The 27,970-nt window shown below is 43.1% G+C and overlaps 1 protein-coding gene across 2 annotated transcripts in view; it reads right to left on the bottom strand.

Moving 5' to 3' along the window:
* Positions 1–27,970, bottom strand: part of sltm (SAFB-like, transcription modulator) — a 68,099-nt gene that overhangs the window by 22,519 nt on the left and 17,610 nt on the right. For both annotated transcript variants that reach the window (XM_034190131.1, XM_034190121.1), the window contains exons 3-15: positions 20,238–20,293; positions 18,522–18,549; positions 16,598–17,258; positions 15,989–16,032; positions 15,761–15,873; positions 15,350–15,499; positions 7,764–7,861; positions 7,530–7,690; positions 7,345–7,442; positions 7,141–7,200; positions 6,928–7,046; positions 6,644–6,818; positions 6,418–6,542 (exon numbers count right to left, since the gene is read on the bottom strand). In XM_034190131.1, coding sequence (XP_034046022.1) covers positions 6,418–6,542; positions 6,644–6,818; positions 6,928–7,046; positions 7,141–7,200; positions 7,345–7,442; positions 7,530–7,690; positions 7,764–7,861; positions 15,350–15,499; positions 15,761–15,873; positions 15,989–16,032; positions 16,598–17,258; positions 18,522–18,549; positions 20,238–20,293 — 1,888 coding nt within the window. The remainder of the gene's footprint in view (positions 1–6,417; positions 6,543–6,643; positions 6,819–6,927; positions 7,047–7,140; positions 7,201–7,344; positions 7,443–7,529; positions 7,691–7,763; positions 7,862–15,349; positions 15,500–15,760; positions 15,874–15,988; positions 16,033–16,597; positions 17,259–18,521; positions 18,550–20,237; positions 20,294–27,970) is intronic.

A 27,970-nucleotide genomic window follows, 5' to 3' on the forward strand; every position in this document is an offset into this window, starting at 1 on the left:
TGTTACTGTTATACACATCCTGGTTTCAACATCCAAAAGTAAGCTGCAATGAATGCGAGATACAGCTCTGCATGCTCAGATCAGCGGCGACAGCGGGCAACGTTCTTCCCCGACCCTTACGCCATGCTCTCACTGCCTCCGATGCGCTTACCGAGTCTGCGGGCTCGGTAAATGCCACAGCGGGCCACTCACACTGTCCCCGTGTCTGCTGTGCAGAGCTGCAGCCAACTCCAGCACCACCTCCTTGTCTACTGAATGGAGGTGCGGCCAAATTGGCAACAAGTCCAGAGACTACGCTCGCTGTTTTGATGCAGAGCGCTCCGGCAGCCCACAAGGACAGACTTCTTGCGGAAAAATCCGCAGCGCCGCACGGTCTCAGTAATCGCAGCTGCAGAGCTCCGTGGACACTGAGAGGTTTGTATCTTTTTAATGACTTGGATTCTTTGGGGGTCCCGCATCCGTACCCTGCAATGGTAACACCGGAGGCTAAAGACAGTAGATTTTCAATGCGACACCACTCAATCAAATGGTCGTATGAAAAGTCCCCAAAAATAATTTTTGGGGACAAGAAAAATAAAAGAAATGTATACTCACCAAACATGCCGCAAGACAATATGAAGTTTTAAAAAAGGTCGATCCTTCCGTATAAGACAATAAAAAGGTGCTTTTGTAAGAGATGCAAACTGACGGAAATCCACAAATTACAGTTGGCACGTGCAATGCATGCTGGGATAGGGTCTTCTCTCTTGCGTCTCAGCAACGTCATGGGTGTGCTGACAGTTTTACGGAGGGCCAAATTTTAGCTGTAAATTTGTCATTTTAACCAAAGATTTCTCAGTTGAATGACTTGCAGATTTACTTTACTACATTCAGAAGGATCTTATGTGTAAATATAAGTCATTTTTTGGTCCAAAGATCTGACTGCATTTATTTCAATGCAGGTCTATTTTAAGCTGAAAACTGAAGATTACCAATAAAGAGGGCACTTGTTTTCCCATTAGGCATCTTTGTTAGATGTTGGTACCAGGTTTAATTTGAAGCTCCAATGAAGACCTTTCATTTGAGACCAACAAAACAAAAATCAAAAGATTCCCGCATGCCCAAAAGGGGGCGCCAAAGGAACATATTTGGTAAAAAATAGCCGGACAAGGGTTAATTTTGGGCAAAATCTGAGGACATTGTGGTGGTGTTCTTTGCATCCCAAGGAAGCCTAACATTAGTACTACCAACATGCCAAACAGCATTTTTTACATGACAAGCCAAATACGGTTAAATGCACATCAAAGTCAGCACACTTTCTGAACATTTTTTTCAAATTAGATTTCTTGGTAATTAATTGCATGGCCCCCAGGGAGTTAACTGCTTCAACTGTACATTTTACATAAACTTTAAGACAGAATAAACAAATTCTCAAAGTATCAAGTTAATATCTGTTCTAGTTCTAGACCATTCTTCTTCTCTCAACACTGGCTACAAAATATATCAAAACCAGGCAGTTCTAAAACCATAAAACTGGGACGTTTGGTGATTTCATATGGAATGACAGTAAGGAGAAGTTACACATATCATAGTCTGATGCATCAATTAAATAAAATTCCAATTATCCCTCACTGACAAACTAAAAAAAACATTGGTGTTTGCTGTTAATGTGTCACGGTCTACAGCTGTATTTTTGTTTAACCACAGCAAGGACACTCACAGAGAAACAGAGAGGAGCTCTCATACCCCAAGCAATTACGCTCCTCTGGTTGTCAGTCAAATAAAGATGAAGCTATTCAACCACCTCTTGATCATGCATTGTGTTGTGCCCAAGCCATTTTTTTTTCCATGATTTGCTTTTGTTTGGTTGTTTGTTTGTAAGATGTTCAATTTATTTAAATAACACCCGATTACAACTTAAGTTGCCCCAAGACACTTCATAAAGGTAAGGCGTAACCTGACTCACCATCTGAGCAAGTACAATGGCAACGGTGGAAAGGAAAACTCGCTATGGCTTTTTGTTTTTTTGATTGTAGGAAGAAACCTCAAGCAGACAAGACTCAGAGGGGTGACCATATGCTTTGGCCATACTAGCACTGATAAAGAACAAATAAAGTACAACAAAGAATAGTCAAACATGCAAAAACAAAGTAGATGAAACCAAGCATCCACAATTATTGAGTCAAGTGAGCATTGTGACCCAGTCCTTCACACCGGTAAAGTTCACTGGCCCATGGACTTGGGTCTTCATGCGTGACCAACTGTACTTTCATTAGTCCACTGTAACGGCAGTCACCAGTTATTTGGGATCAAGATGAACCTTATGATGCTCCTCTTCCATATTATGTCTCATAGCCATCAGCAACCAGTTAGACCAGAGGTCTCAAACTGATACCAGAAAGGGCCAAGAAGGTGCAGGTTTTCTATGCAACTACCCACTCCACCAGGCGATTTCAATGACTGATTCCATCTGCTCAACGTGATGTTAATACCAACGTAATTCACAGATCAGAAGCCACATCTGTGTGTGTGTGTTCTACTGAAATGACTCCACAAGTGCTGCTGGCTGGCTGGCTGGCTGCGGAGTTTCCTGAACAGAGGAGTGTTTCAATGAGATGCGGACTAATGAGAAACGCACCCGATCGAGAGGTTTCTTTCGCAGTTTGCAGCCAGCTAGCAGGTGGCTAAGCAGCAATGTCGCTGACCAACCTTTCGTAACATGTCCGCTGTGTGGAAATATATAATACTAGAAACATCGCAAAGCAAGACAGCAACGTGCAATGTTTGCAAAGCCGCTGTACTGAGAGGCGGAAGCTCCATTGTGACCTACAATACAGCGAACTAAATCAAACATATGAAAAAGGACCACATTAAAGAACATGAAGATTTTTTAACCGGGGGCAGAAAGACGAAAAGAGCCGACAGGAAGGGTGCAACAATTTACCCAGACTGACTCCAAATAAGAGTAAATTAATTACATTTATTTATTTATTAATCATTTCTTGTGGCACTTTGGAAATGCACTCCTACCTAAAAATGGTACATGTACTCATGGACCATGTGCCATCTGGTGTTCCAAGAGATGAAACTTCAGCCACTGACCCAACGGTGGCCCCAATTACATGTATGTTAAACATGTATACCTTTAATAAGAATTATTTCCTTCTCTTACATTTGCGCGCATTTCAGCATTCTAAAAAGCTAAATTCTTGGAGAGCTAGAGACAGAGGGAGAGGATGGAGAGAGAGAGAGAGAGAGCGAGCACTATCTTTTCTCCATAAAGCCTACAAAGCCTGATGTTTCTCTTTTGTACATTTCGAAAGAAATCCAATTTATGAACTGAAATCATGTAAATCTTGTTTTTCTGATAATCAGATTACTGAAGTGCATGTAAACGTGAGAGGTCAGATTGTTACAGTTATCCAATTACTAACAGTTATCTGATTATTAAACACACTGATGTAAACATGCTCCGCTGCAGAGAGCTCAACTCGACAGGGGAGCTCATCTCCCGTGATTTAGCTGTGAAAAAAATTGCATCCCAAAAATTGTGTATGAGTACATGTACCGTTTTGAGGAAGGAGCACATTTCCGCATTTCCAAAATGCCACAAGAAACCACCAAAAATAAATAAAAGTACTTAATTCTTTCACCAAAACATCACATCTAGGCTTGCATCTTAGATGTACCTTCTGCCAAACTGTAGCTGAACTTTCAGGTCTGCTTTTTAAGAAAATCTTCCTCTATGCCACTTCATCATGAAGCTCTATAACTGGGAGACAAAATAGCCTCACGTAAAATCAACAATACGAGGTCTGTGAGAAAAGTATCGTACCTTTTTATTTTTTTCAAAAACTATATGGATTTGATTCATATGTTTTTAAGACAGCCAAGCTTGAACCTTCGTGCGCATGCGTGAGTTTTTCCACGCCTGTCGAGCGAGACAAAGGAACACCTCCGTTTCGGAGTGCCAGGGGACAAGTTGGGACATACCTATCTCGGCTTTCAATGCTTAGCAGCCCAGTGAGTATAAGAGAAATTGTGGAGAGCTGGACATGTCCCAACTTGTCCCCTGGCACTCCGAAACGGAGGTGTTCCTTTGTCTCGCTCGATCAGCGAATCGGTCGTGACGCGCGAAGCCTCCGCGCAGCTTTCCATGACAAAATCTCTTGTTAAAAGTGAAATCTGCCGGAAAATGGCTGATGTCCAGCTCTTGTGATAACCAGAGAAATTGCACACGACGGTCCCGGCTCCACACAGCCATCCGTTTAGAAATGATGTGGTGTTTTCTGCCTCTTGATGGCGGCTTGGAGCGCGGCGCGCCGTGTGCCATTGTGGGGCGTCCTTAAAGCTGTAGTAACAGTCCTTAAATTTTTCGAATGGTTTCCAGCTGCTTGTCTCTAACAGTTTCTGAAAAAATTCTGATGGAAAAAAAGCCCAAATCATTCCGCCATTTCCTGACAATGAAAATCCGACGAGGGGGCTGGACCACTCCTCCCACAAGGCGTGCTCACAGGCAAATGACGCAACCGACAGGCATGGAAAAACTCACGCATGCGCACGAAGGTTCAAGCTTGGCTGACGTAAAAACATATGAATCAAATCCATATAGTTTTTGAAAAAAAATAAAAAGGTCCGTTACTTTTCTCGCAGACCTTGTATAATAATATTAAAGCAAACAGAGCCCTGGTATCGGAATAGTATCGGTATCAGCAGATATCCAAATTCATGTATCGAGATCGGCTTAGAAGTGAAAAAATGTGGATCGGGTCATCCCTATAGGGTTGGTGCCTGGTTTCCTCCAAACATGATGCCTGCATTCACATCAAAGAGCTCAATCATTGTCGCATCAGATAAGAGAATTTTGTCTCTCATGGTTTGAGAGTCCTTCAGATGCCTTTTGGCAAACTCCATGTGGGCTGCCATGTGCCTTTTACTAAGAAGTGGCTTCCGTCTGGCCACTCTACCATGCAAGCCTGATTTGTGGATTGCTGCAGAGATGGTTGCACTTCTGGAAGGTTCTTCTCTCTCCACAGAGAAATGCTGGAGCTCTGACAGAGTGTCGATCGGGTTGTTGGTCACCTCCTCGACCATGATCTTTCTTCCCCGATTTCTCAGTTTAGACAGGCGTTCAGCTCTCTCTTTCTCTGTATGAAATCATACTGCTGCTCACAGATCATCTGTTTTCTAAGCCTAGCTTCTACTACTACTCTTTCCCAGAACTTCAGGCTGTGGCTGATCAGTGTAATGCCTCTGTCGTTACTGCAGCTGTGCACATCACCCATGTTCTTAAAACAGGAACCAGCACATTTCATCTCCACTCCTCAGGCATCCTCTCCCTTTCCAAGATTTTATTACACAATCCGGTGATAAACCCACTGCCATCTCTCCTCGACATTTCCATGACTCCACTGGAATATTATCTGGACTGACTGCCTTTCCACTATTCATCCTCTTCATAGCTACCCTCTCCTCATCCTTACTAAAGTATGTGTAAGAAGCAGTATACTACATGCCTGTTTAAGAATAATGTTTATCAGTTTCCCATTTGTTTTCCCAAGTTGCATCCTTCAAAAAAAAAAAAAAAAAAAAACAGAAAAAAGAAGTAAATCATTTTTCTTCCTTATACGTTAGCTGATTTGCAGGTGATTTGCCCCTGTTCTGTGGAATGATCTCCCTGCGTCAATAAAACAATCAGATTCTGTAGAGACTTTCAAGTCCAGACTTAAGACGCACTTATTTTCCCTTTCATATGGCTAGCATACTGGTGCAGTTTTGTTTTACACTTTTTACTCTTTTAATTCATGTTATTACTAATTGAAGTGGGCCGCGGCCTCAACTTCACCTAAATTCTGGGTCTTTTAGTGAAGCTTAGGGCTAGCGGCCGGCGATCACCTTAGTATTTCTTCTGTTTTTCTTGTTGATTAATGCTGGCAAATTATACAGTATTTTTTGTCTTTCTGATGCCTGATTCTGTTTTTTCTGTTTAAGGTGCAGCTCCATCCAGAGATAGGAGTTGTGTTTGTGTTGGCGACCCTCCTATCCTGTGCACCAACAGCAATTCTTGTATATTCATCCGTGAATTGTTCTGTGAATTATTTCTGTAATTTATGTTTGTAGTATGGCCCAAGCAGAGGGTCACCCCTTTGAGTCTGGTCTGCTTGAGGTTTCTTCCTCAGAGGGAGTTTTTCCCTTACCACTGTTGCTCTGGGGGTTGGTAAGGTTAGACCTTACCTGTGTGAAGCGCCTTGAGGCAACTCTGTTGTGATTTGGCGCTATATAAAGGAAATAAACTGAAACTGAATTGAAATTGATTCTTAACAACATACCTTAAAATAGGAATAATTCTATCTAATTTACTTTTTTCCTGATGTACAACCTCTAAAAGCCAAACATCTGTGGCCACAATAATGACTGCTAAAAACACTGTTTGAATACCTGTGTTCCACTTCACGACCTCGTTTAAGGTTATTCCTTTTCTCTTGCTCAAACCGAAGCTGCTCATGTTGCCTCCGAAGCTGCTCACGTTCGCGTGCCAAGCGCTCCGATTCTTTACGCCGTTCCTGAAAGAGGCAATAATCATTGGTATTGGGATTACAAATGCTGGACATAATATCGCCAAGAGAAAAGAGGTGGCAAGTTTTTCCCTTTATCCTTCTGATACCTGTTCTATACGGAGTCTCTCCCTTTCAAGCTTCTCCCTCTCCATGCGTTCCCTTTCTAGTTTTTGTCTTTCCATTTCGAGTCTGTGGCGTTCCCGAAGCAGATTCTCTCGTTCTTGATGCTCTCGTGTCAGCTGAATATGCTCACGACGTTCTCGTTCTGCAACTTCTCTTCGCCTATAAAGATATAAGAATAGGTAACTGTAGTCTCAAAGTTTTTCAAAATACACACAGCCCCTTGTTTCCATTATATCTCATTGTGCAGGAACAATCTTTTTCAGATTACCTGCGCAAATCCATAGCCCTGCGGGCTCGTTCCACACGAGCCATTCGTTCGCGCATCCGCTGTTCCTTCACCTTGTCAAAAGACAAGATTTCGTTGCTGCCCTCTTTGGCTGTCATCATCTGAAAGATTTAAAACAAATAAAGCTCTATTATAAGTTATCATTAAAAGGAAGTAGCTCAAAAGCACATGTCCCTCATATCAAGTGTTTCAAACCTCTCCGGGAGGGTTAAACCATTTGGGCCGTCGCCTCTGCATATTCGTGCTGAGATAAGGCTAAAAAAATAAAGCAAAAATAATAATTATTAATTTAAAAAATTCTAACAAAACCTACAAAGAGCAATTAATAATCTTCTGTGTCAACATTTTTACAACACAAAACTCTCAAGCAGAACAGCACATCATTATAAAAGAGCTTACTTTCTTAAAATATCTTCCCCTTCTGAAAGGTCGAATAACACCAGGATTAGAATCTTGTTTGGCAGGATTATCTGCCACCTTCCCTGGACTCTTTGTACCTAAAAGCAAATAGGTATAGCAACCTTTTCATAAATCTCTGGAGCATCTAATTTAATGACTGACAATTTTATAAGAATAAAACTTACGTCCATGTTTTCTGTCATCTTTCTTCAAGGAATCTTGGCCTGAGGTTGATGAAATTGGCTCAGATTTTCCACTTTTAGTCTCCTGCTTCTTGGGTGACTCATTGTCCCTTTCTGACAATTTATCTGATTTCTTATCATCTTTTTTGTGAGATGGCTGTGACCTGTATGTAGAGAAAGTGATTGTTAAACTTACTTTCACTGAACAAGGAATCATCAAATGTTTTGTTCACCCACTTGCTCGTCAATTTTATCACTGCAGAACTGTGCTTTTCACTTGTTTTGTCCTCCACTTCTGTCTTGGTGGGTTCCTTTTTGAAAGGATCGTTTTTAGCCTGGAAAGGAGGAAATAAATAAAGACAGGAAGAAAGTGATAATCAGTGAAGACAGTTTACAAATACAAATGCAACATTTTCAGAGTTCAGTAAAGACAAGAGAGGTACTATATTATGTTGGTTCCAAGAAATATAAGTGGGAGAGCAAAATTTTGTCTCCATCAAAGAAAGAAAAAAAAAAAAAAAAAAAAAAATCAGTTTTGTTTTTAGAGTATATCACAGAGCCACATTTTTTAATGCATCTGCTCAGCATCTAATGCAGATGAAAATAGAGGGGGGAAAAGTGACCTATTCAGATCTAGGCAATCAATCACTTGATTTACCAGCAGGCCAGCCTAAGCAAGACGAGACTTCAAACGGTGCACTACAGTTGGACGGTTTACAACTGTGTGCCACACTGACAATAATATTCTTAAAAATAGCATGCTCGAGCTGAAGCATTCAAGAAAAATATTCAACTGATTTCTGATGACAATCTCCAAAGATATTATCCATGTTGTAGCTCTCAGATTTGGGTCCAGGTAGGTTCAGTCTATCATGGTGGGTGTGTGTACTAGCGGAGTTACCCTTTCTACACACGGGTAATAGAGAAGCATTTTAGCCATGTCACTGTATATTTCATGTCACTTTAGTTAAAGGACATGTCTCACGACCTCTACAAAGAATGTAGAGGTCAGTAATGTTTAATCATAGGTACACTTCAACTGTGAGAGACAGAATCTAAATAAATAAATCATAAAATCACATTATATGATTTTTAAGTAATTAATTTGCATTTTATTGCACAAAATAAGCATTTGATCACCTACAAAATAGCAAGAATTCTGGATCTCACAGACCTCTGTTTTTCTTTAAGAAGCCCTCCTATTCTGCAATCTTTACCTGTATTAATTGAAATCCTGTTTAGTTAACTGCATCCGTTTGAACTCAAGTGTATAAAAGACACCTGTTCACACACACTATCAATCACACTCCAACCTATCCACCATGGCAAAGACCAAAGAGCTGTCTAACGACCCCAGGGACAAAACTGTAGAACTGCACAAGGCTGGAGTGGGCTACAGAACAACAGGCAAGCAGCTTGGTGAGAAGACAACAACAGTTGGCATAATTATTAGAGAATGGTGGAAGAAACACAAGATGACTGTCAATCTTCTTCGGTCTGGAACCCCATGCAAGATCTCACCTCGTGGGGTAAGGATGATTCTGAGAAAGCCCAGAACTACACAGAAGGACCTGGTCAATGATCTGAAGACAGCCAGGACTACAGTCGCAAAGATTACATTAGTAACAGACTAGGCCGTCATGGTTTTAAATCCTGCAGGGCAGCAAGGTCCCCCTGCTCACGCCAGCACATGTCCAGGCCCGTTTCAAGTTTGCCAGTGACCATCTGGATGATCCAGAGGAGGCATGGGAGAAGGTCATGGGGTCAAATGAGACCAAAGAACAGTTTTTTTGGTATCAACTCTATTGGCCGTGTTTGGAGCATGACAACAACCTCAACAACACCATCCCAACTGTAAGGCTTAGTGGTGGAAACATCATTTTTGGTAGTGCTTTTCTGCAATGGGACAGGACGACTGTACCGTATTGGAGGGAGGATGGATAGGGTCATGTATTGCAAGATTTTGGCAAACAACCTCCTTCCCCCAGTAAAAGCATTGAAGATGGCTCGTGGCTGGGTCTTCCAGCATGACAATGACCTGAAACACACAGCCAGGGCAACTAAGGAGTGGCTCCGTAAGAAGTATTTCATGGTCCTGGAGTGGCCGAGCCAGTCTCTAGACCTGAACTCAATAGAAAATCTTTGGAGGGAGCTGAAACTCAAAACCTGAAATTTCTGGAAAAGATCTGTATGGAAGAGTGCAGTGTGTGCAAACTTAGTCAAGAACTACAGGAAACATCTGACCTCTGTACTTGCTACCAAAGGTTGCTGTAGCAAATATTAAGGTCCATTTTCGTATTGTATCAAATACTTATTTCATGCAATAAAATGCAATTAATTATTTAAATTTCTGAGCTTCTTTTTAGATTATGTCTCTCACAGTTGAAATGTACCTATGATAACAATTACAGACCTCTCCATTCTTTGTAGGTGGAAAAACTTGCAAAATGGACAGTGGATCAAATACTTATTTGCCTCACAGAAGTGAGGTGCATTTACAATCAGATCATTTCTTCCAAATCTGCTTTGGACTATGTTGAGTGCATCATCATAATTACTGTCTGTTGGTGAGAGTCCCGTGACTGCCTTTGCAACTGGCCCCATCAGGTAAGGTTTCAGATAAGTGAGTTTTTCTGTCTTACAAAGTGCATTGTTGCTGTGGATGGCAGCATCATACACCTTCCAGAATTCCTGCCACAAACTCACATCTCCATTAAATTTCTCAATTATCAGCTTTGACAACTTAAAATGTCAGACTGCTGTTCTGGGATCCTACAAAGTTAGCACTCGTATCACTAAGACAATCAAGTAGGTGGTTGTTAATACCCACAGACTCGTGCCCTCAAAAGACAATGAGCTCATGTTTTCATCCCGATAATGTGGTTCATATGTTCCCCTCTGCCAGTTCAATCTCTGCATTCACTTCTTCCAGGGGAGTGAGTTTTTACATCAATCTAACTCAAACTATCCTCCTTTGCTGACAACATAGCCAGCATCTCCCGCACACAGCTTACATCTGGATTGTCCTGTGATATTTCACCATCAATCTGAATCAATCTTGTGGTAGAACTGTGTATCATCCGACGCATTCATTTCAGTTTCTCAGTTTGCTGTTCACCGAGAAGCAACTGCACTGTGGTCTCTTCACTTTGATCAGCCATTTTTTTTTTTCTCAAACGTCCTCACTTTCAGCACCAAAACATGAAGTGACTTACTTCAGCTATTCCCAAAATACAACCCCAATTCCACTGAAGGTGGGATGTTGTGTGACATGTAAATAAAACAGAATATAATGATTTGCAAATCCTCTTCAACCTATATTTAATTGAATACACCACAAAGACATAATATTTAATGTCAAACTTATAGACGTTTTTGTTTTGTGCAAATATTTGCTCATTTTGAAATGGATGCCTGCAACACATTTCAAAAAGCTGGGACAGCGGCCTCAAAAGACTGAGAAAGTTGATGAATGCTCAAGAACACCTTTTTGGAACATTCCACAGGTAAAAGTAAGACCCTTCGGCTGTTCCCTTGTTTGCACTCGGGGTCGCCACAGCAAATCAAAGGTGGATCTGCATGTTGAATTGGCACAAGTTTTATGCCGGATGCCTTTCCTGACGCAACTCCACATTACATGGAGAAATGTGGCAGGGGTGGGATTTGAACGCGGAACTTTGAAACCAAGCGCATTAACCACTTGGCCACCACCCCTGTTTGGAACATTCCACAGGTGAACAGATTAACTGGAAACAGGTGAGTGTCATGATTGGGTATAAAAGGAGCATCCCCAAAAGGCTCAGCCTTTCACAAGCAAAGATGGGGCGAGGATCACCACTTGGTGAACTGCGTGAGAAAAAAATAGTCCAAGAGTTTAAGAACAATGTTTCTCAACGTTCAATTGCAAGGAATTTAGGGATTCCGTCATCTACAGTCCATAATATAATCAGAAGATTCAGAGAATCTGGAGAACTTTCTACACGTAAACAGCAAGGCCGAAAACCAACACTGAATGCCTGTGACCTTCGATCCCTCAGGCACCACTGCATTAAAAACCGACATCATTGTGTAAAGGATCTTACCACGTGGGCTCAGGAACACTTCAGAAAACCATTGTCAGTTAACACAATTTGTCACTACATCTAGAAGTGTAAGTTAAAACTCTACCATGCAAAGCAAAAGCAATACATCAACAACATCCAGAAACACCGCCACCTTCTCTGGGTCCGAACTCATCTGAAATGGACAGACGCAAAGTGTAAAAGTGTGCTGTGGTCTGATGAGTCCACATTTCAAATTGTTTTTGGAAATCATGGACGTCGTGTCCTCTGGACAAAAAAGGAAAAAGACCATCCAGATTGTTACCAGCGCAAAGTTCAAAAGCCAGCATCTGTGATGGTATGGGGGTGTGTTAGTGCCCATGGCATGGGCAACTTACACATCTGTAATGCTGAAAGGTACATCCAGGTTTTGGATGCTGCCATCCAAGCAACGTCTTTTTCAGGGACGTCCCTGCTTATTTCAGCAAGACAATGCCAAGTCACAATCTGCACGTGTTACAACAGCGTGGCTTCGCAGTAAAAGAGCGCGGGTACTAGACTGGCCTGTCTGCAGTCCAGACCTGTCACCCATTGAAAATGTGTGGCACATTATGAAATGCAAAATATGACAACGGAGACCCCAGAGTGCTGAACAACTGAAGTCGTACATCAAGCAAGAATGGGAAAGAATTCCACCTACAAAGCTTCAACAATTAGTGCCCTCAGTTGTTAGAAGGAAAGGTGATGTAACACAGTGGTAAAACATACCACTGTCCCAGCTTTTTTGAAATGTGTTGCAGGCATCCATTTCAAAATGAGCAAATATTTGCACAAAAACAAAGTTTATCAGTTTGAACATTAAATATCTTGTCTTTGTAGTGTATCCAATTGAATATAGGTTGAAGAGGATTTGCAAGTCATTGTATTCTGTTTTTATTTACATTTTACACAGCGTCCCAACTTCATTGGAATTGGGGTTGTAATGAGAGGAGACACCGAATGGGGAAAAAAAAAAAAGCTTTCGTGAAACCAAAGTTGATTTACATGTAATGGTGGAGGTTTTCCTACTTGTTGCCAACTGCAACAAAAACTTCACATATACTGAACTCAATCGGCAAATGTTAGCAAATCACAATAAAGTTGTAACACAGCGCTGCTGTGACTGAAATAGCGCATCATGCCAGACATAATCCACATAATCCTCTGACTCACCACATTTTTGTCCTTTTTTCCATGATTTGTATAATTCAGAGTTTGACTCACAGAGCTCTGTGTGGAGCGCTGGTCAGAGGACAAAGTGAAAACAGAACAGTCATTTGTTTTTCCTTCAGTCCTTGCAATAGCTTAAAAAAAAAAAAAAAATCTATATATATATATATATATATATATATATATATATATATATATATATATATATATATATATATATATATTTTTTTTTTTTTTCATGGCTCAGTTGTTTTCCAGCCATAAAAAGTCCAGTGAATGGTGTTAATTGTCCAGTGATGTCATTTTTCTGCAGATTTTTCTGATGTCGCACATGTGCATGACAGGGAAATGCACGTCCAAACTGACTAGTGTGAAAAATTAACCTTTTAATATTTAGCTTGTTTTGTCCATTCTCTCTCTTTCTCTCTCTCTCTGTGCATGAACATTGAGGAAATACAATGCCAAACTGCTCAAAATCCAACATACGTATATGTCAAAAAAGTGGAAGATTTCCATGGAAATGTGATATCATCTGTAGCGCACAAACTCCACTGGAAACAACAATGATGCACAAGGGCTGCTGAAACGGGTATACAGAAAGGTGTTTTCACGTCCATCTGCAGATTGGGTACATGTTAAGTCACCCAACAAATACACTGCAGCAGTCTGCTGCAATCCTGTTTAATGGACCCTTACCAAGACATCATTGAAAAACTCAGCTGAACCCCAACTCTCAAAGAAACTCTCATGGCATGAAAAACAACAAAGCAGCCAGGGAAGACAACATTCCTGTTTAAGTCTTTAATACAGGGAGGTCCCTTTCTCCAATATCAACTTCAGCAACTCATCAAAATGTGGACTCAATAAGAAATACCTGCAGATCTGAAAGACTCAGTGATTGTTACTATCTACAAAAGGAAAGGAGAGAAGTCTGACTGTTGAAACTATCACTGAGTCTCCTTGCCTACCGCAGGAAAGGTTCTTGCATGGACTGCCAACAACTGTGTGCAACCACTAGCAGAAAACATCCTTCCTCAAACCCAGAGTGGCTTCTGATCATCAAGAGGGACAACAGACATGATCTTCCTTTACTGCTAATTGCAAGAAAATTATTCAGAGCAATACCAACCATTGTACGCTGCCTTTATTGATTTGACAAAGGCATTCGATAGTGTGTCACACCCATTTCTGTCAAAGATCCTCAGCAAAATGGGCCATCCAGAGAAGTTCATTAAGATCCCACCACAGCTCTGGTAAATGGCACAGAAACTGAAGCCTTCAATGTTCAATCAGGTGTAAAGCAGGGCTGCATCATCACCCCTGCACTCATTTTCATCATCTTTGTGACAACAATCCTCCACCTTATCAAGGGCAAGGTGCTGCCATTAATTAGCATGGAAAGCTTTTCGACCTGAGCCGACAGAGCTAAGAAGAAAACCACCACCAGTTTGTTCGTGGCCTTTCAAATATGACCTAGGCAGTAGGATGTCATCCTTTACAGAAGCTCTTCGTAACATCCATGCATATGAAGCGCGCTTGATTCAGGCGCACTAATTGATGTGATGTCTACCGCTACGAGCACTATACTACTGATAACTTTGGAGAAAATACCAAAATAATAGTCACTCTTTTAGACATGTAGTATCTGCCCCGTGGGAAACATGACTTACTTGCTTAGGGAGAAACGTGGCTGGAATAAGGTCCGGAGCTCCAGATGCTCAATACTTGGCCCAGCTTCACGAACAAAGTGCTTGGAATAGATGTATTTGTCCTTCTTGACATATTTGTGGGAGAAATTTGGTCAACTACAAACACAACGCCAGTCCACTTGTACTTCTCAGTGGTTTCACAGATGGGACAAAGTTTACTTCTTCTATTTAATCCTTTGCGGATATCTTGAATCGCTCCGCGTCTTGACACAGACCATAGCCACGGTGCTTTGTTGCCACCGTTTTTGGCTTGAAGGGCTATTCCGCAGAAAATAAAACAAAAAAGCTGACTTGGTCCTTTTAGACGGAGGGGAAAGTTCAGTGGAGGCTTCGTCTCCTTCAGTCATGATGCAGAGCTAGCTAACATTAGCTGCCTGTTTGTAAACAGAGACAGAGGTGCGCACCAGGGGGAAGGGCGGCAGTGGCAGCGTCACTCTGCCTGTCAAGAATTCTCATAACCCGCTCATACCGTAGGGACAGTATAACAGAAAATTTTAGTGGTTTTGATACCATGGCTTTTTCATACCGCAGTACACTGTGAAACCGGTTATTGGCCCATGTCTAATTATTATTATATATTATCAAATAATTATTTTAAATATAATAAAAGTGGTCTAATTAATATGGATGTCACATCATTGGCACTTGCCCAACTTTACTTCACCAAACTGTTTTGCTGGCAGATGTAAGAAAAAAAAATTTTTTCTACAGGATAAACACAAATGTGCCAAATGTTGACGTTGGTATTAGGTGACTGATGGTTGTAAATAAAGTACAGCTCGAGGCTTTCTGAGCTGAACTATATCAGGAAGGCTGGACAACATGGAGTTGCTTTAAAATTATGGACATCTGCTTAGTACTTTACCCTTTCCACATAAATCTTCAGTCCATGGAGCTCTGTGCCGTCTAGGTGGGAGATGCACCGTGTCACTTCTGTACTAGAAGACAGTGTCACCAAACCATAGCACTTTGAACTTGGACTGCGAGCATTTGTAACCACTTTGGCACTTAAAACCTGTTGGCAAGAAAATAATTTTTATATTAGATGTTAGCCTGCTACAAACAGTGAGCTACATTTACATTATTTTCAGCTACAGTGACAAAAATGTCTTCATTTCAATTTTTATTTATATTATTTGTGTAGTGCCAAATCACAACAATGCTGCCTCAACATGCTTCACACAAGTAAGGTCTAACCTTAACAACCACTTGTGTTTGTCTTTACTTTAAAAGACGGGGATACGTAACTCTTCTGAACCAGATTCTAAAAATTTACCTTCCCATATTTTCCGAAGAGATTCTTCAGATCAGCTGCTTTAGTATTAGAAGACAGGCCACTGACCCACAGGTTACAAGAGGAGCTGCTATTACTGCTACCACTGACAAGACCTGATAAAGAGAGTTTACACAAATTTAACAGTCACTGTGTATGGATGTGGTGATTAAAACACCATCAAATTCTATGAAAGTATATTTTGAAAAACACTGGATATATTACTCTTACCCTTTTCATCTATTGCAGCTTTTCCATCTCTGTCTTTTGAAGAACTATAAAGGAAATGTTGCAATAAAGGGTAGAAATGAGATCAAGTAAATGAAATGCTCGTGACATACATATACATCTACTGGATTAAAAATCCCATGGATTACATTTTTCAGGAAGAAAAAAAAAATCTCTGCAGACAAGACGTAGATCTGAACCAATGGGTCAAGGCTTCATTTCTTTTCCAGGGTTGAGATGGATCAAGTGGTCAGCCAATTTATTCAGTGGATCAATGAAATCTTCAGCTGTTTCAACTTCACAGCAAATCATTTCACCAAAAAAGCCATCACAGGAACTAAAGCTCTTTAACACTGCCTTGTGTAGAAACTTGAAATGGTTTAAAACTGCTGGAAAGGTCAAAGTAACAAAGTAAGATGTGTTTTCAGCTCCTGGTTACTGTCAAAATTTAACCACCTTCAGAAGAATAACTCAAAGTAGTAAAGGGCAGGATTAGGTACAATTCCTTTAAGGAAAAAAGGACGGGAAAAATCTTGAGGCTACGCACAATGCTGCGTTCCTAGTGAGTTGCACTTGGTAGTAGTATCAAAGAACTGACATAGAAAGACAAACCTCTTTGCTTGACCAGATAGCCCAGTAGTGGAGGGGCCTTTGTTCCCAGAATCCTTTTCTTTATCTCCAGTTTCTGGTTTCTTCAAGGACTCCTTCATGTGCTCAATCTTGAATGAATCATCCCTCTTACCATCTCTATGGCTCGCCATCGCTTCCACTTTGATGTCATCACCTAGGTCCATCTCAGCAGAGGCCTCTGGCTCGTCAGTGCACTTCTCGCCCTCTGAATCTGGAAGTTTCACATGTTTACCTGTTTCCAGTAGATCGTCACCATCAACATCTAGGGTAATGGCATCTTCGTTTGGGATTGAGACAAATAGGTGATCATCCTCAGCTTCTTTAGAGGAATTCATCGCTTCAGCATCAGTCTCCGATGCATTGTCTTCCACCTCTGGTTCAGCATCAATCTCGGGATCAAGCTCCGCATCACCCTCTGGCTCAGCGTCCATCTCAGGGTCGAGCTCTGCATCGTCATCCGGCTCAGCCTCCATCTCGTCATCAGGCTCAGCCTCCACCTCAGGTTCTGAATCAGCATCTGCCATCACAGCTTCAGATTCTGGTTCCGCCTCAGACAGAGCCGCTGCCTCAGGCTCAGCGAGGCAGTCCTCACAGGCTGCAGGTTTAGAATTTTCACGTGTACCATCACCTGTACCAGTAACATCTGAGGGATTTAATAAGGATACACATGGCAAAAACACAACCTTTAACAATGACATGTCGCATGTTACCTGACCTAAAGAAAAAAGTGCAATAGAAATCAAGCTTAGTGTCAAAGGTTATCGATGGTGTAGACAAAACCATCGTGGATGAAGACATCACTGAAGACACAGAACACACAGTCTTCAATAAAATGATGAGTGATGACAGCGCTCTTCCTTTCTTGACAACTAAAAAAAAAACTTGATTCAGAATTCATATTCAGGTGACAAATCCAGACATCTTGTTCAAAGGAATATTTCTGCTGATAACTTCAGGTCCGAGGTTTAAAAAAAAAATGGCAGAAAAATATACTCATCCATCAGTTAAGTGATTCCTTTTTCTCAACAGGAAATCCACCATTGATCATTCCCATTAAAAAAAAAAAACCCAACACAACTGTTCTGTTTTTTTATTAAATAATTGTCATTAAAAAATATCAGAAAGCTGGATGCGGGGAATATCTTCCTTCATCAAATCCAAACTACAGTTTCGTTCCAAATCAAGTGCTCAAAATAGTCTTTCCTCACAGACGTCAGTCCAAGGCCTAGGTCATGATGTGTGTCAGGTCCATTCACAATGTGCCGAAGCTGGGGAGTCAGTGCAATCTTGATGGAAGTGTCCTGCAATCATAAAGTTGCTTCTGCACCATCACAAAGTTGTGCGAGGTATCCAGCGTTGAGTGATCCATGTCACATTGTCATTAATCGCCCATCCGAGATGACAAACTGGAATAATGCATCCAATTCCCATGGTAAATGAAGTATTCACATCTAACCATGTACTTACACTCATATGCTCAACATCAACACGAAAGTGCAACAATCCAAAAGTTCTAGCAGTTTTTGCTTCGAGTTCCTTGGATATTGGCTTGTTTCATGAGCTGAAATTATTCAACGTTCCCCAGGGAACTGCAACCAGTTGGCTGTACAATGAAATGAAAATTCCTCAAAGCCAACAAAGCATGATAAAGTATGCCATGTAGTCCAGCAAAATCAGAGGCATCAGTGAAGGCAAGTCACATCCGAGGTGTGTATCAATTTAAAACAAGTGGTTCTGGTCTTCAGAAACCACTTTATCTCCTTAAGTAAGTCTTCTTGGGCTCCCTTTAATGGAATCATGTACCACCAGATCCATTTTGGGTATTGACTAGGATCTTCTCTTCACAAAGGTCAGCTTTAATAGAAATAAACTAGGTTAAAAGACACTAGTGTGACAACATACATACCTTTTTCCAAGTCATCGTCTTCAATAGTCTACGGGGGGGAGGGAAAAAGAAAGTAAGGTTTGACATTGTCATATAGAGATAATTTACTGAAGCGCAAAATACTTCACCCAAGTTTTTATGGCGGTCCAGTTCAACAATTATGGCTTAATAATATTCTTATAATAATATTTCTTACAGAATGAAATTATCAAAACAAGAGCCAGCAATGTTCCTCTTCCAACAATTTTCCTAAGCCTGTTCAAGGTTATAAACCCGCTCAACTTGAGGGTCTATAAAATTGCAAGAATGAAGGAATTCACACACACACACACCAAAACATGTAATACCATTAAATACCATGTCTTACACTTTAAGGCACTGGTGTCCCATAAAAGGTTCACACTTTTTCAGTAATCATTTTCCTGTTTTTCCAGACATTTCAGGAGAGTAGCTGCTCACAAACTGTCACAGAATTTAAAAGTATTGATGGCACATTACACCCAATTTTTATTCTTCCTTTTGGAAACTTTATAATTGTCCAGGTCTCTCTTGTAAAAGAGATCTCAATCTCAATGGGACTAACCTGGTTAAATAAAGGTTAAATTATTAATTATTAATAATGATGCAAGGTTGAAGATCAAGCATCCAGTGATGTTCCTGGGGGTGTGGAGTGCAACTTTCTGCTGGTGCATTAATTACATGCACCGTGCTTCCTGCTGGCACATATATAGATCAAAACTGGGAATATAATTAAACTAGGGATGTCCATGTTTACACGGTGAGCTAATTTGAAGGCTAAGGGTTTCTCAAGATACATGATAACCCTGCCATATCATAAATGAGACCATAATCATAAACAGGGCTGTGCAAAACTATGATACTTAGGCCTCTGGAGTTGAATGACGCGCCCTCGTGTCAAAAGTCACATGACCTCGAATGTACTGCCAAATTCAAGGAAATGCCTTTGGAGACAGCTTATGGTAGAGAGATGAACATTCAATTCACAGGCAACAGCTCTGGAGGATATTCCTGCAGTCTGCATGCCAACTGCACACTCCCTCAAAACCTGTGACATCTGTGGCATTGTGCTGTGTGATAAAACTGAACATTTCAGAGTGGCCTTTTATTGTGGCCAGCCTGAGGCACATCTGTGCAATAATCATGCCGTCTAATCAGCATCTTGATATGCCACACTTGTGAAGTGGGGTGGATTATCTCAGCAAAGGAGAAGTGCTCACTAACACAGATTTAGACAGATTTGTGAACAATATTTGAGAGAAATAGGGCTTTTGTATATATAGAAAATGTTTTAGCTCTTTTGAGTTCAGCTCATGAAAAATGGGAGCAACAAAAGTGTTGCATTTATATTTTTGTTCAATTTAATAATAATAATAATAACAACCAACATCACAATGAAATAACCATTATTTTTTGTTAATTCATTACTAGCCTAAAATGTACCCTATCCCAACATTTTTGGGAATGCACTGCATGCAAAAAATGCAGGATTGGATGTATATTAAGAAACAAAATGAAGTTGACCATACAAACCATGAAACAGCTTGGGTCAAAGTAAATGGAACAATCACTGTTTTGTCATACAGTCCCAAATATCTGATTTTGGGCTGAATTTTAACACATTTATTTACACAATTAAAGTATAATAAATTTGTGTTAATGCTGTGTGATACAGCAATTACAAAAATTTGAAAAACATGAAGAATATGCAACAATTACCTTTGGAGAGGACTCCTCTTCTGTTGTGACATCAGCTTCTGAATCCATTTTTTTTCCTAAAATATAAAACACTTATAGAGTTAGTGGGGAAAAAATTTCTTTCACAAAAAGAAAATGCAATAATAAAGAATAAAAACCTAATAAATTTTAAATCAGTCTTTTCACCAATTTGTGAATCACAAATTTTTAGCAATACAACGCCATTTTATGTCAAAACATCACAGTAATACAGCATCTTTTGGCAATAAACACTTGACAGTGTTTAGCATGATGCACGCAATCCAGCTGACGTTGAAAGGGCCAGCAGGCATTTCACTCTGCACGGGCTGAAGGACAGCAAGCCCTTCAGAGTTCATACACAGAATGCTGCTGCCTCGGCCGGACTTTTTGTGCAGCAACTCTTGCGCTGGAACAACACCACGATCACGGACTGCCGTGCGCTACCGGAGGAGGCCGACAAACTAAATAAATTAACATTGGCATGGCGGGACGACTGATGATTGCGGAGGCCTCTCTCAGTAGATATTCAGTGCTTTTGAATGTTAGTGGAGCAAATGGTGTGACTAAACAATGTGTGGAAGGAAAGTATGTGTCTGTGCGACAGTATGAGCGACAGTTTCTGCTGGACATGAACAACAGAGTATGTGACTGTGACAAACACTTTGAGTTTACTGGGTGAACTCGGCCTGTTTTGTCACAGGAGCTAGGGCAGGGACACCCCGGGAGCACAGCCAAAGGCAAGGCACCGTCAGCGGTGTGACAGGACGTGCTGTGGCGTCAGGATTCCGTCCCCGTTTCCACTCACTGCTCACAACATATAGAGCTACTGACTGTGAAGTGTCGACCCTTCTACCTGTCGCGGGAGTCTTCATAACAGCCGTCTACGTACCACCGAGTGATAACATGGAGGAGGCTATGTCCGAGCTCTACAACAACATCACCGAGATGCAACAGGTACACCCAGACGCTCTCTTCATAGCAGCTGGCGACTTCAACCAGGCAAGTCTCACATCTGTTCTGCCGAAATTCTACCAACATGTAAATGTTGCGACCAGAGGAAACAACACTCTGGATTTGGCTTATACAAACATTAGAAACTCTTACAAAGTGGAGCCCCTCCCCCATAGTGGTAACTCAGACCACATAACTGTCATGCCGCGTTCACACATGGCACAAATTCGCATCCCTCACCTGGCGATAGACGCGGTACCATCGCCCGGTGTGTCGCTCTGCTTGAGCCACGTTCACCCCGGATGCCACAAATTCATCATTTGCTGCAGGAGCTGCGTCTGCATAAATACCTGCTTTCAGCAGTACTTCTGCATCTCCAGGACCCAGTTGGAGGACCTCCTGTCCTGGTTGTGCGCGCACATGAACAATTTAAAAAAAAAAAAAAAAAAAAAAAAAGGCTTCCGCTGATGCTGTGGTGCTGCTGCTCGCTCTCCTCTCCAACTCTGTCATAATTGTGTTATAAACCAGTCACCATTTATTTTATTATACATCTGTGTAGTTATAATCTTCACAGACGATTCGTTCACGCACGCGAAAAAAAAAAAAAAAACGGCTGCTGCCGCTGCTGCTCGCTCTCCTCTCAAACTCTGTCCTGTCCTGTCTCAGGCTGGCTGCTAGAGACAGGACACGTACACATCAAGTATAAACTCCAGACATCTCCACATCACTACATATCCCGTCCCTGAGTGGTCACCGCAACACGACAAGACAAAAAAGTTCAGATTTTTCAACATGGGGAGGAGGGCAATGCGACGCGATATCGCGCCACAAACGCAGCAATCGCTCAAAATTGCTTCATTCGCGTCTATCGCGTCGCATTGTGTGGCTTGAACTTTTGTGGCACAACACGTCCTTCCATGGCAACCTGTCACCGCCGTTGCTCACGTCATCCGGTGTGAACGCAGCATCAGACTCATAGCATAGCAGCACTACAGGACTGTTTTGACACCAGACACTGGGACATCTTCAGGGAGGCAGCAACACATGATGGAAAAACAGATCTACAGGAATAGATAGATAGAGATAGATACTTTATTGATCCCAGAGGGAAATTCAAGGCATCCAGCAGCTTACACATTAGACAAGACACACACATTGCACCAGACACACAAAATAGGGTTAAGTAAATAAAAGAAAAATGGACTAATCAATAAAAGCTACTAACTAAAAATAAAATAAATGTGTGCAAGTGCAGCATCTAGTCTCAGAGAATATGACGGAGGAGTAAATGTAGTAGTGCAGTAGTGAGGAAGTAGCACAGATGTAAACAGTACACAATGTGAACAGTGTAGGTTGTGCAAAGAAGTAAGCAGTGTAAACAGTGTTGGTAGTGCAAAAGAAAGCAATAAAAAGGTCAAACAGATGTGTCACAGGATTATTTCTTACTAAGATGGGAAGAGTTGAACAGTCTGATGGCCTGAGGGACAAAAGACTTCCTGAATCTGTCCGTGTGGCAGGACTGGGACAGCAGTCTGCCGCTGAATGAGCTCCTCTGCCTGATGATGGCGCTGTGCAGAGGGTGCTCAACATTGTCCATGATGGCCAGCAGTTTACAGAGGGTCCCTCTCTCTGCCACTGATGTTAGTGTCTCCAGCTCTGTTCCCAACACTAAACCAGCTTTCCTCACCAGCCTGTCCAGTCGCCCGGCGCTCCCTCCTCTTCATGCTGCTCCCCCAGCAGACCACCACAGAGAAGAGGACACTGGCTACCACAGACTGGTAGAACAATCGCAGCAGTTTATGGCAGATCCTGAAGGACCCTAACCTCCTCAGGAAGTACAGTCTGCTCTGTCCCTTCCTGTAGAGGGTGTCAGTATTGGCTGACCAATCCAACCTATCGTCCATAAGTGTCCCCAGATATTTGTAAGTCTGGACCACCTCCACATCGACCCCCTCAATGGAGACTGGCTGCAGAGTGGGCCCGGACCTTCTGAAGTCCACTACCATCTCCTTTGTTTTGGCAATGTTCAGCTGCAGGTGGTTTGATTTGCACCACTCCACAAAGTCCTGTATCAGGTCCCTGTACTCTCTTTCCTGTCCCTCTCGCACACATCCCACAATAGCAGTGTCGTCTGAAAACTTCTGCATGTGGCACGACTCCGAGTTGTAATTGAAGTCTGATGTGTACAGAGTGAACAGAACTGGAGAGAGCACAGTTCCTTGTGGTGCTCCAGTGCTGCTGATCACTGTGTCCGAGGTGCAGTTACCGAGTCTGACGTATGGTGGTCTTCCAGTTAGATAATCAGTGATCCAGGTGACCAGATGAGTGTCCACCTCCATCTCCATGAGCTTGTCTCTCAGTAGCAGGGGCTGGATGGTGTTGAAGGCACTGGAGAAGTCAAAAAACATGACCATCACAGCGCTGTTACCCCTGTCCAGATGAGAGTGGGCCCTGTGAAGGAGGTAGAGGATGGCGTCCTCCACTCCAACCTTCTCCCTGTATGCAAACTGCAGTGGGTCCTCAGCATGTCTGACCTGAGGTCTGAGGACGCTCAGCAGCAGTCGCTCCATGGTCTTCATCACGTGGGATGTCAAAGCGACTGGCCTGTAGTCATTCAGCTCCTTTGGGTGTGCCTTCTTAGGAACTGGAATGACACAGGATGTCTTCCATGTGACTGCGGCCTTTCTGAGACACAGGCTCAGGTTGAAAACATGCTGGAGGGGCTCCCCAGTTGGTTGGCGCAGGCCTTAAGCATTCTGGGACACACTTTATCCGGGCCTGCTGCCTTCCTGGGGTGGAGTCTCCTTAGCTCTCTCCTGACCTGGTCTGCCGTGAAGGAGGGAGGACGGTGAGAGTGGGTGCTTGTTCCGGCTGACTGTGACGATGATGATGATGATGGTGGTGAGGATGGTGAGGGCTGATCCACTGTGGGTTTTGGTGCTGATGGTGATGATGATGGTGAGGGCTGATCTGCTGGGGGTTTTGATGGTGATGAAGTGATTGCTGCGGGAGGGGTTGATGGGGGGTTTGCAGAGGTAGAACAATCAAACCTGTTAAAAAAAAGTCGTTAAACTGGTTTGCTCTGTCCACACCCCCATCTACTGGGCTGCGGCTGCTGCTTTTGCAGCCTGTGATGGTTTTCATTGCATCCCAGACCTCCTTCATGTTGTTGTCTTGCAGCTTTCTCTCCACCTTCTTCCTGTAGGACTCCTTGGCCTCTTTAAGGCGAGCCTTTAGTTCCCGCTGTACACGCCTAAGCTCCGTCCCATCTCTGTCTTTGAACGCCCTCTTCTTTTGGTTTAGAAGATTCTTGATTCATCGCTGGTGATCCAGGGCTTGTTGTTTGGAAAGCAACGTACAGTTTTTATGGGAACAGCAACGTCCCTACAGAAGTTCAGGTAGCCCGTGATGCAGTGTGTCACTCCATCAATGTCCTCACCATGTGTGTCCTGCAGCACGCTCCAGTCCGTAGTCTCGAAGCAGTCCCTGAGAGCTTCTTCTGCCTCAGGAGACCAGACTCTGAATGAACGTGTAGTAATGGGCTGCCTCAGTACCAGTGGTTTGTACTGAGGCTGTAGAAAAACCAGATTGTGATCTGATTTTCCCAGTGGTGGTAGTGGAGTAGCTGTGTATGCTTCCCTCACGTTGGCATACATCAGATCAATAGACCTGTTCTTTCTGGTGGGACAGTCCACAAACTGATGAAAAGCAGGGAGAGTGGAGTTCAGTGTGACATGATTAAAATCACCAGAGATCGCGAAGAAGGCCTCAGGGTGTTGTGTCTGCAGTGCTGCGATGGTGGAGTGGATGACGTCACACGCCGCCTGTGCGTCAGCCCGTGGAGGAATGTAAACACACGTAAAGATGGCGTGTGTGAACTCCCTCGGCATGTAATACGGTCGGAGACTCACCGCCATCAGTTCAATGTCCCGACAACAGACAATTTCCTTTATGTTTACATGACTAGAGTTGCACCATGTGTTGTTAATAAACAGTGCGAGTCCCCCACCTTTACGCTTGCCGCTTCGCATCGCGTCCCTGTCCGCTCTCAGCATGGTGAATCCAGGTAGTTCCACGTTAGCATCCGGAGTAACGCTAGTGAGCCACGTCTCCGTGAAACACAGTAGACTACACTCCCTGTAGAGCCTCTGATTCTTCACCAGTCCCGCCAGCTGATCGGATTTGTTGGTCAGCGAGTTAACATTCCCCATGACCACCGACGGAACCGAGGGTTTATATCGCCGCTTTGCCGCGTTCTTAGCCTTTAGCCTGGCCTTTAGCTTAGCGCCGGCTTTGCAGCCCCGATACTTCCGCCTCAGCTCCTCCAGGATTGTGTGGACAGTGCCCTCGTGTCCCTTCGGCCATAGGGCCAGCAGTTCTTCCCGAGAATAAACACAATATTCTTCGCTGGCCCGCATGTACGAAATAAATGAAGTGCACATATCCATCGGATATAATAATATATTCACACCAGACGTGTGTACTAACTTACAAAGAGGAAGAAAAAAAAAGACGCACTTCAGACGGAGCTACTGGAGAGGCTGCCGCTCGCGTCGAGCAGTGCCATCAACAATACACAGATTCTGTCATCAGCTACATCAACAAGTGTACTGTAGATGTCAGACCATCAAGAGGCGTGTTAATCAGAAGCCATGGCTGACAGGAGGCGTGCGCTCATTGCCTAGCGCATGGGACAAGGCATTCAGAGCTGGAGACTCTGCAGCATATGCACTCACAAGAAACAATCTGGCCTGGGGAATGAAAGGGGCAAAAAGGCAGTATGCACAATCACTGAACAGCCATTTCATTGAAGACAAGGATTCATGTCGCTTGTGGCAGGGATTTCGTTCCATCACTGACTATAAACCCTGCCCTCTGCAGATGTGTCACTTGGACCCCTTGTTTCCAGATGAGCTAAACTCCTCCTATGCACGTTTTGATGCCAAAAACACCACTCAGACACAGACACCGCTGCCAGCACTGTATGACCAGACACTATAGCTCACCACGGATGAAGTACAGAAGGCCCTGGCTAGCTTCAACCCACGCAGACAACATCCCTGGATGTGTACTGAAACACTGTGCTGAGCAGCTGAAGGTTGCTTTCACAGACATCTTTAACATCTCGTTTCAACAGGCTGTGGTGCCCTCCTGCCTCAAAAGTGCTACCATCATTCCGGTCCTGAAAAAATCAAATCCAACCAGCCTCTCTGATTTCCGCCCTGTAGCCCTCACGCCCATAGTGTTGAAATGTTTTGAACACCTGGTCATGCAGCACATTAAAAACTGCCTCCCTACTGACTTGGACCCACTACAATTCACTTACAGAAGAAACAGATCCACAGAAGATGCAATTTCCACCATGCTCCACCTTACACTGTCTCATCTTGAGCAGAAGAACACCTATGCCAGGCTTCTGTTCACAAACTTCAGCAGTGCCTTGAATACCATCATCCCACAGCAGCTAGTGGAAAAGCTTCAGCTGCTAAAGCTGGAGAACAGCATCTGTAACTGGGTCTACAACTTTTTGACTCAGCGACAGCAAACAGGGCGGGCAGCCGCACATCAAAGACCATCAGAGTGAGCTAGGCTCTCCACAGGGCTGTGTACTGAGTCCTCTGCTCTTCAGCCTGCTCACTTTTGACTACACTGCCAGATTCTGCAGCAACTACATCCTGAAGTCTGCAGATGATACAACGGTGGTGGGCCTCATTAAAGACAACAGCGAGTCGGCATACAGGGAAGAAGTGAAACAGCTGAGTTCATGGTGCAGTTTCTATAACCTAACACTCAATGTGGATAAGACCAGAGAGGTTGTTATCGATTTCAGGAGGGCTGGAAAACAGGACCATGCACCACAAATCATCGACGGGACTGCAGTGTGAAGTTTTCGGGGGTTCACATTGAAGATGATCTCACTCTAACTACCAACACCTCGGCAGTGTTGTATGGCTGGGGGGCCTGGCTGCCTTTTTGTTTCTGTCTTTTGTTTTTCCTTCCAGGTGGCTTGCATTTGGGACTGAGTGGCTGTGTTGCTGAGGTTATCAGGACCTCACCCTGATCACCTGCGGCTCGTCAGGACTCACAGCTGTGGTGCATCTATATGGATTGGAACATGGTGGCATTTAAGACTGGAGTATACAGTGTGTTTTTGCCAGAGACTCGACCTTGTGACCAGACGGGTGAGATCGTCGTCTCGGGAGCCATCTCATCATCAGTGGATGCAGAGAACGTCCAGGGTTTGATGCACGGTCTGTGAAAGAGGAGGGGGTGAGGTCTCACGCTCGTCAGCACACTTCCTGAGGTACGTTAGATTTTGTGACTAACATTTATACAGTCAGTAAATGTGGTGTCCCTCACACCTTTATTATATTGAGCTGTATGTTAGTCATGTATCGGCTTCCACTGCAATGGAGTTTTGTGAACTGGATGTTCCATGCCTGCAGGTTCGGAAGCTGATTAGTAATCAAGCCAGGAAGTGTTTGCTGTTTGTACACCTTTAAGTGTTCTCTCTGTGTGTAGAGTGTGGACTCACATAATGGTTCCTTCTTTCACAGACTCGGTTTGTTGCGGCCACCTGGGGGGTGTCGGCGGGGTCCTTGGGTCCGAACAGCTTCTGGCTCCGGACCGTTAGCGCTGCTGGGAGCGCACCACGCCAGACCGCACTTTCTTTTGTTATTTTTTGTATCACTGTTATGTATTAAATTCAGTTAGCCTTTGTACCGTGCTCTGCTTATTTCATACTGGGTCCTTCAAACGCTGGTCGGTTCTCCGAGCTGCGT

Source organism: Thalassophryne amazonica, chromosome 2, assembly GCF_902500255.1.
Source record: "Thalassophryne amazonica chromosome 2, fThaAma1.1, whole genome shotgun sequence".
Taxonomy (NCBI): domain Eukaryota; kingdom Metazoa; phylum Chordata; class Actinopteri; order Batrachoidiformes; family Batrachoididae; genus Thalassophryne; species Thalassophryne amazonica.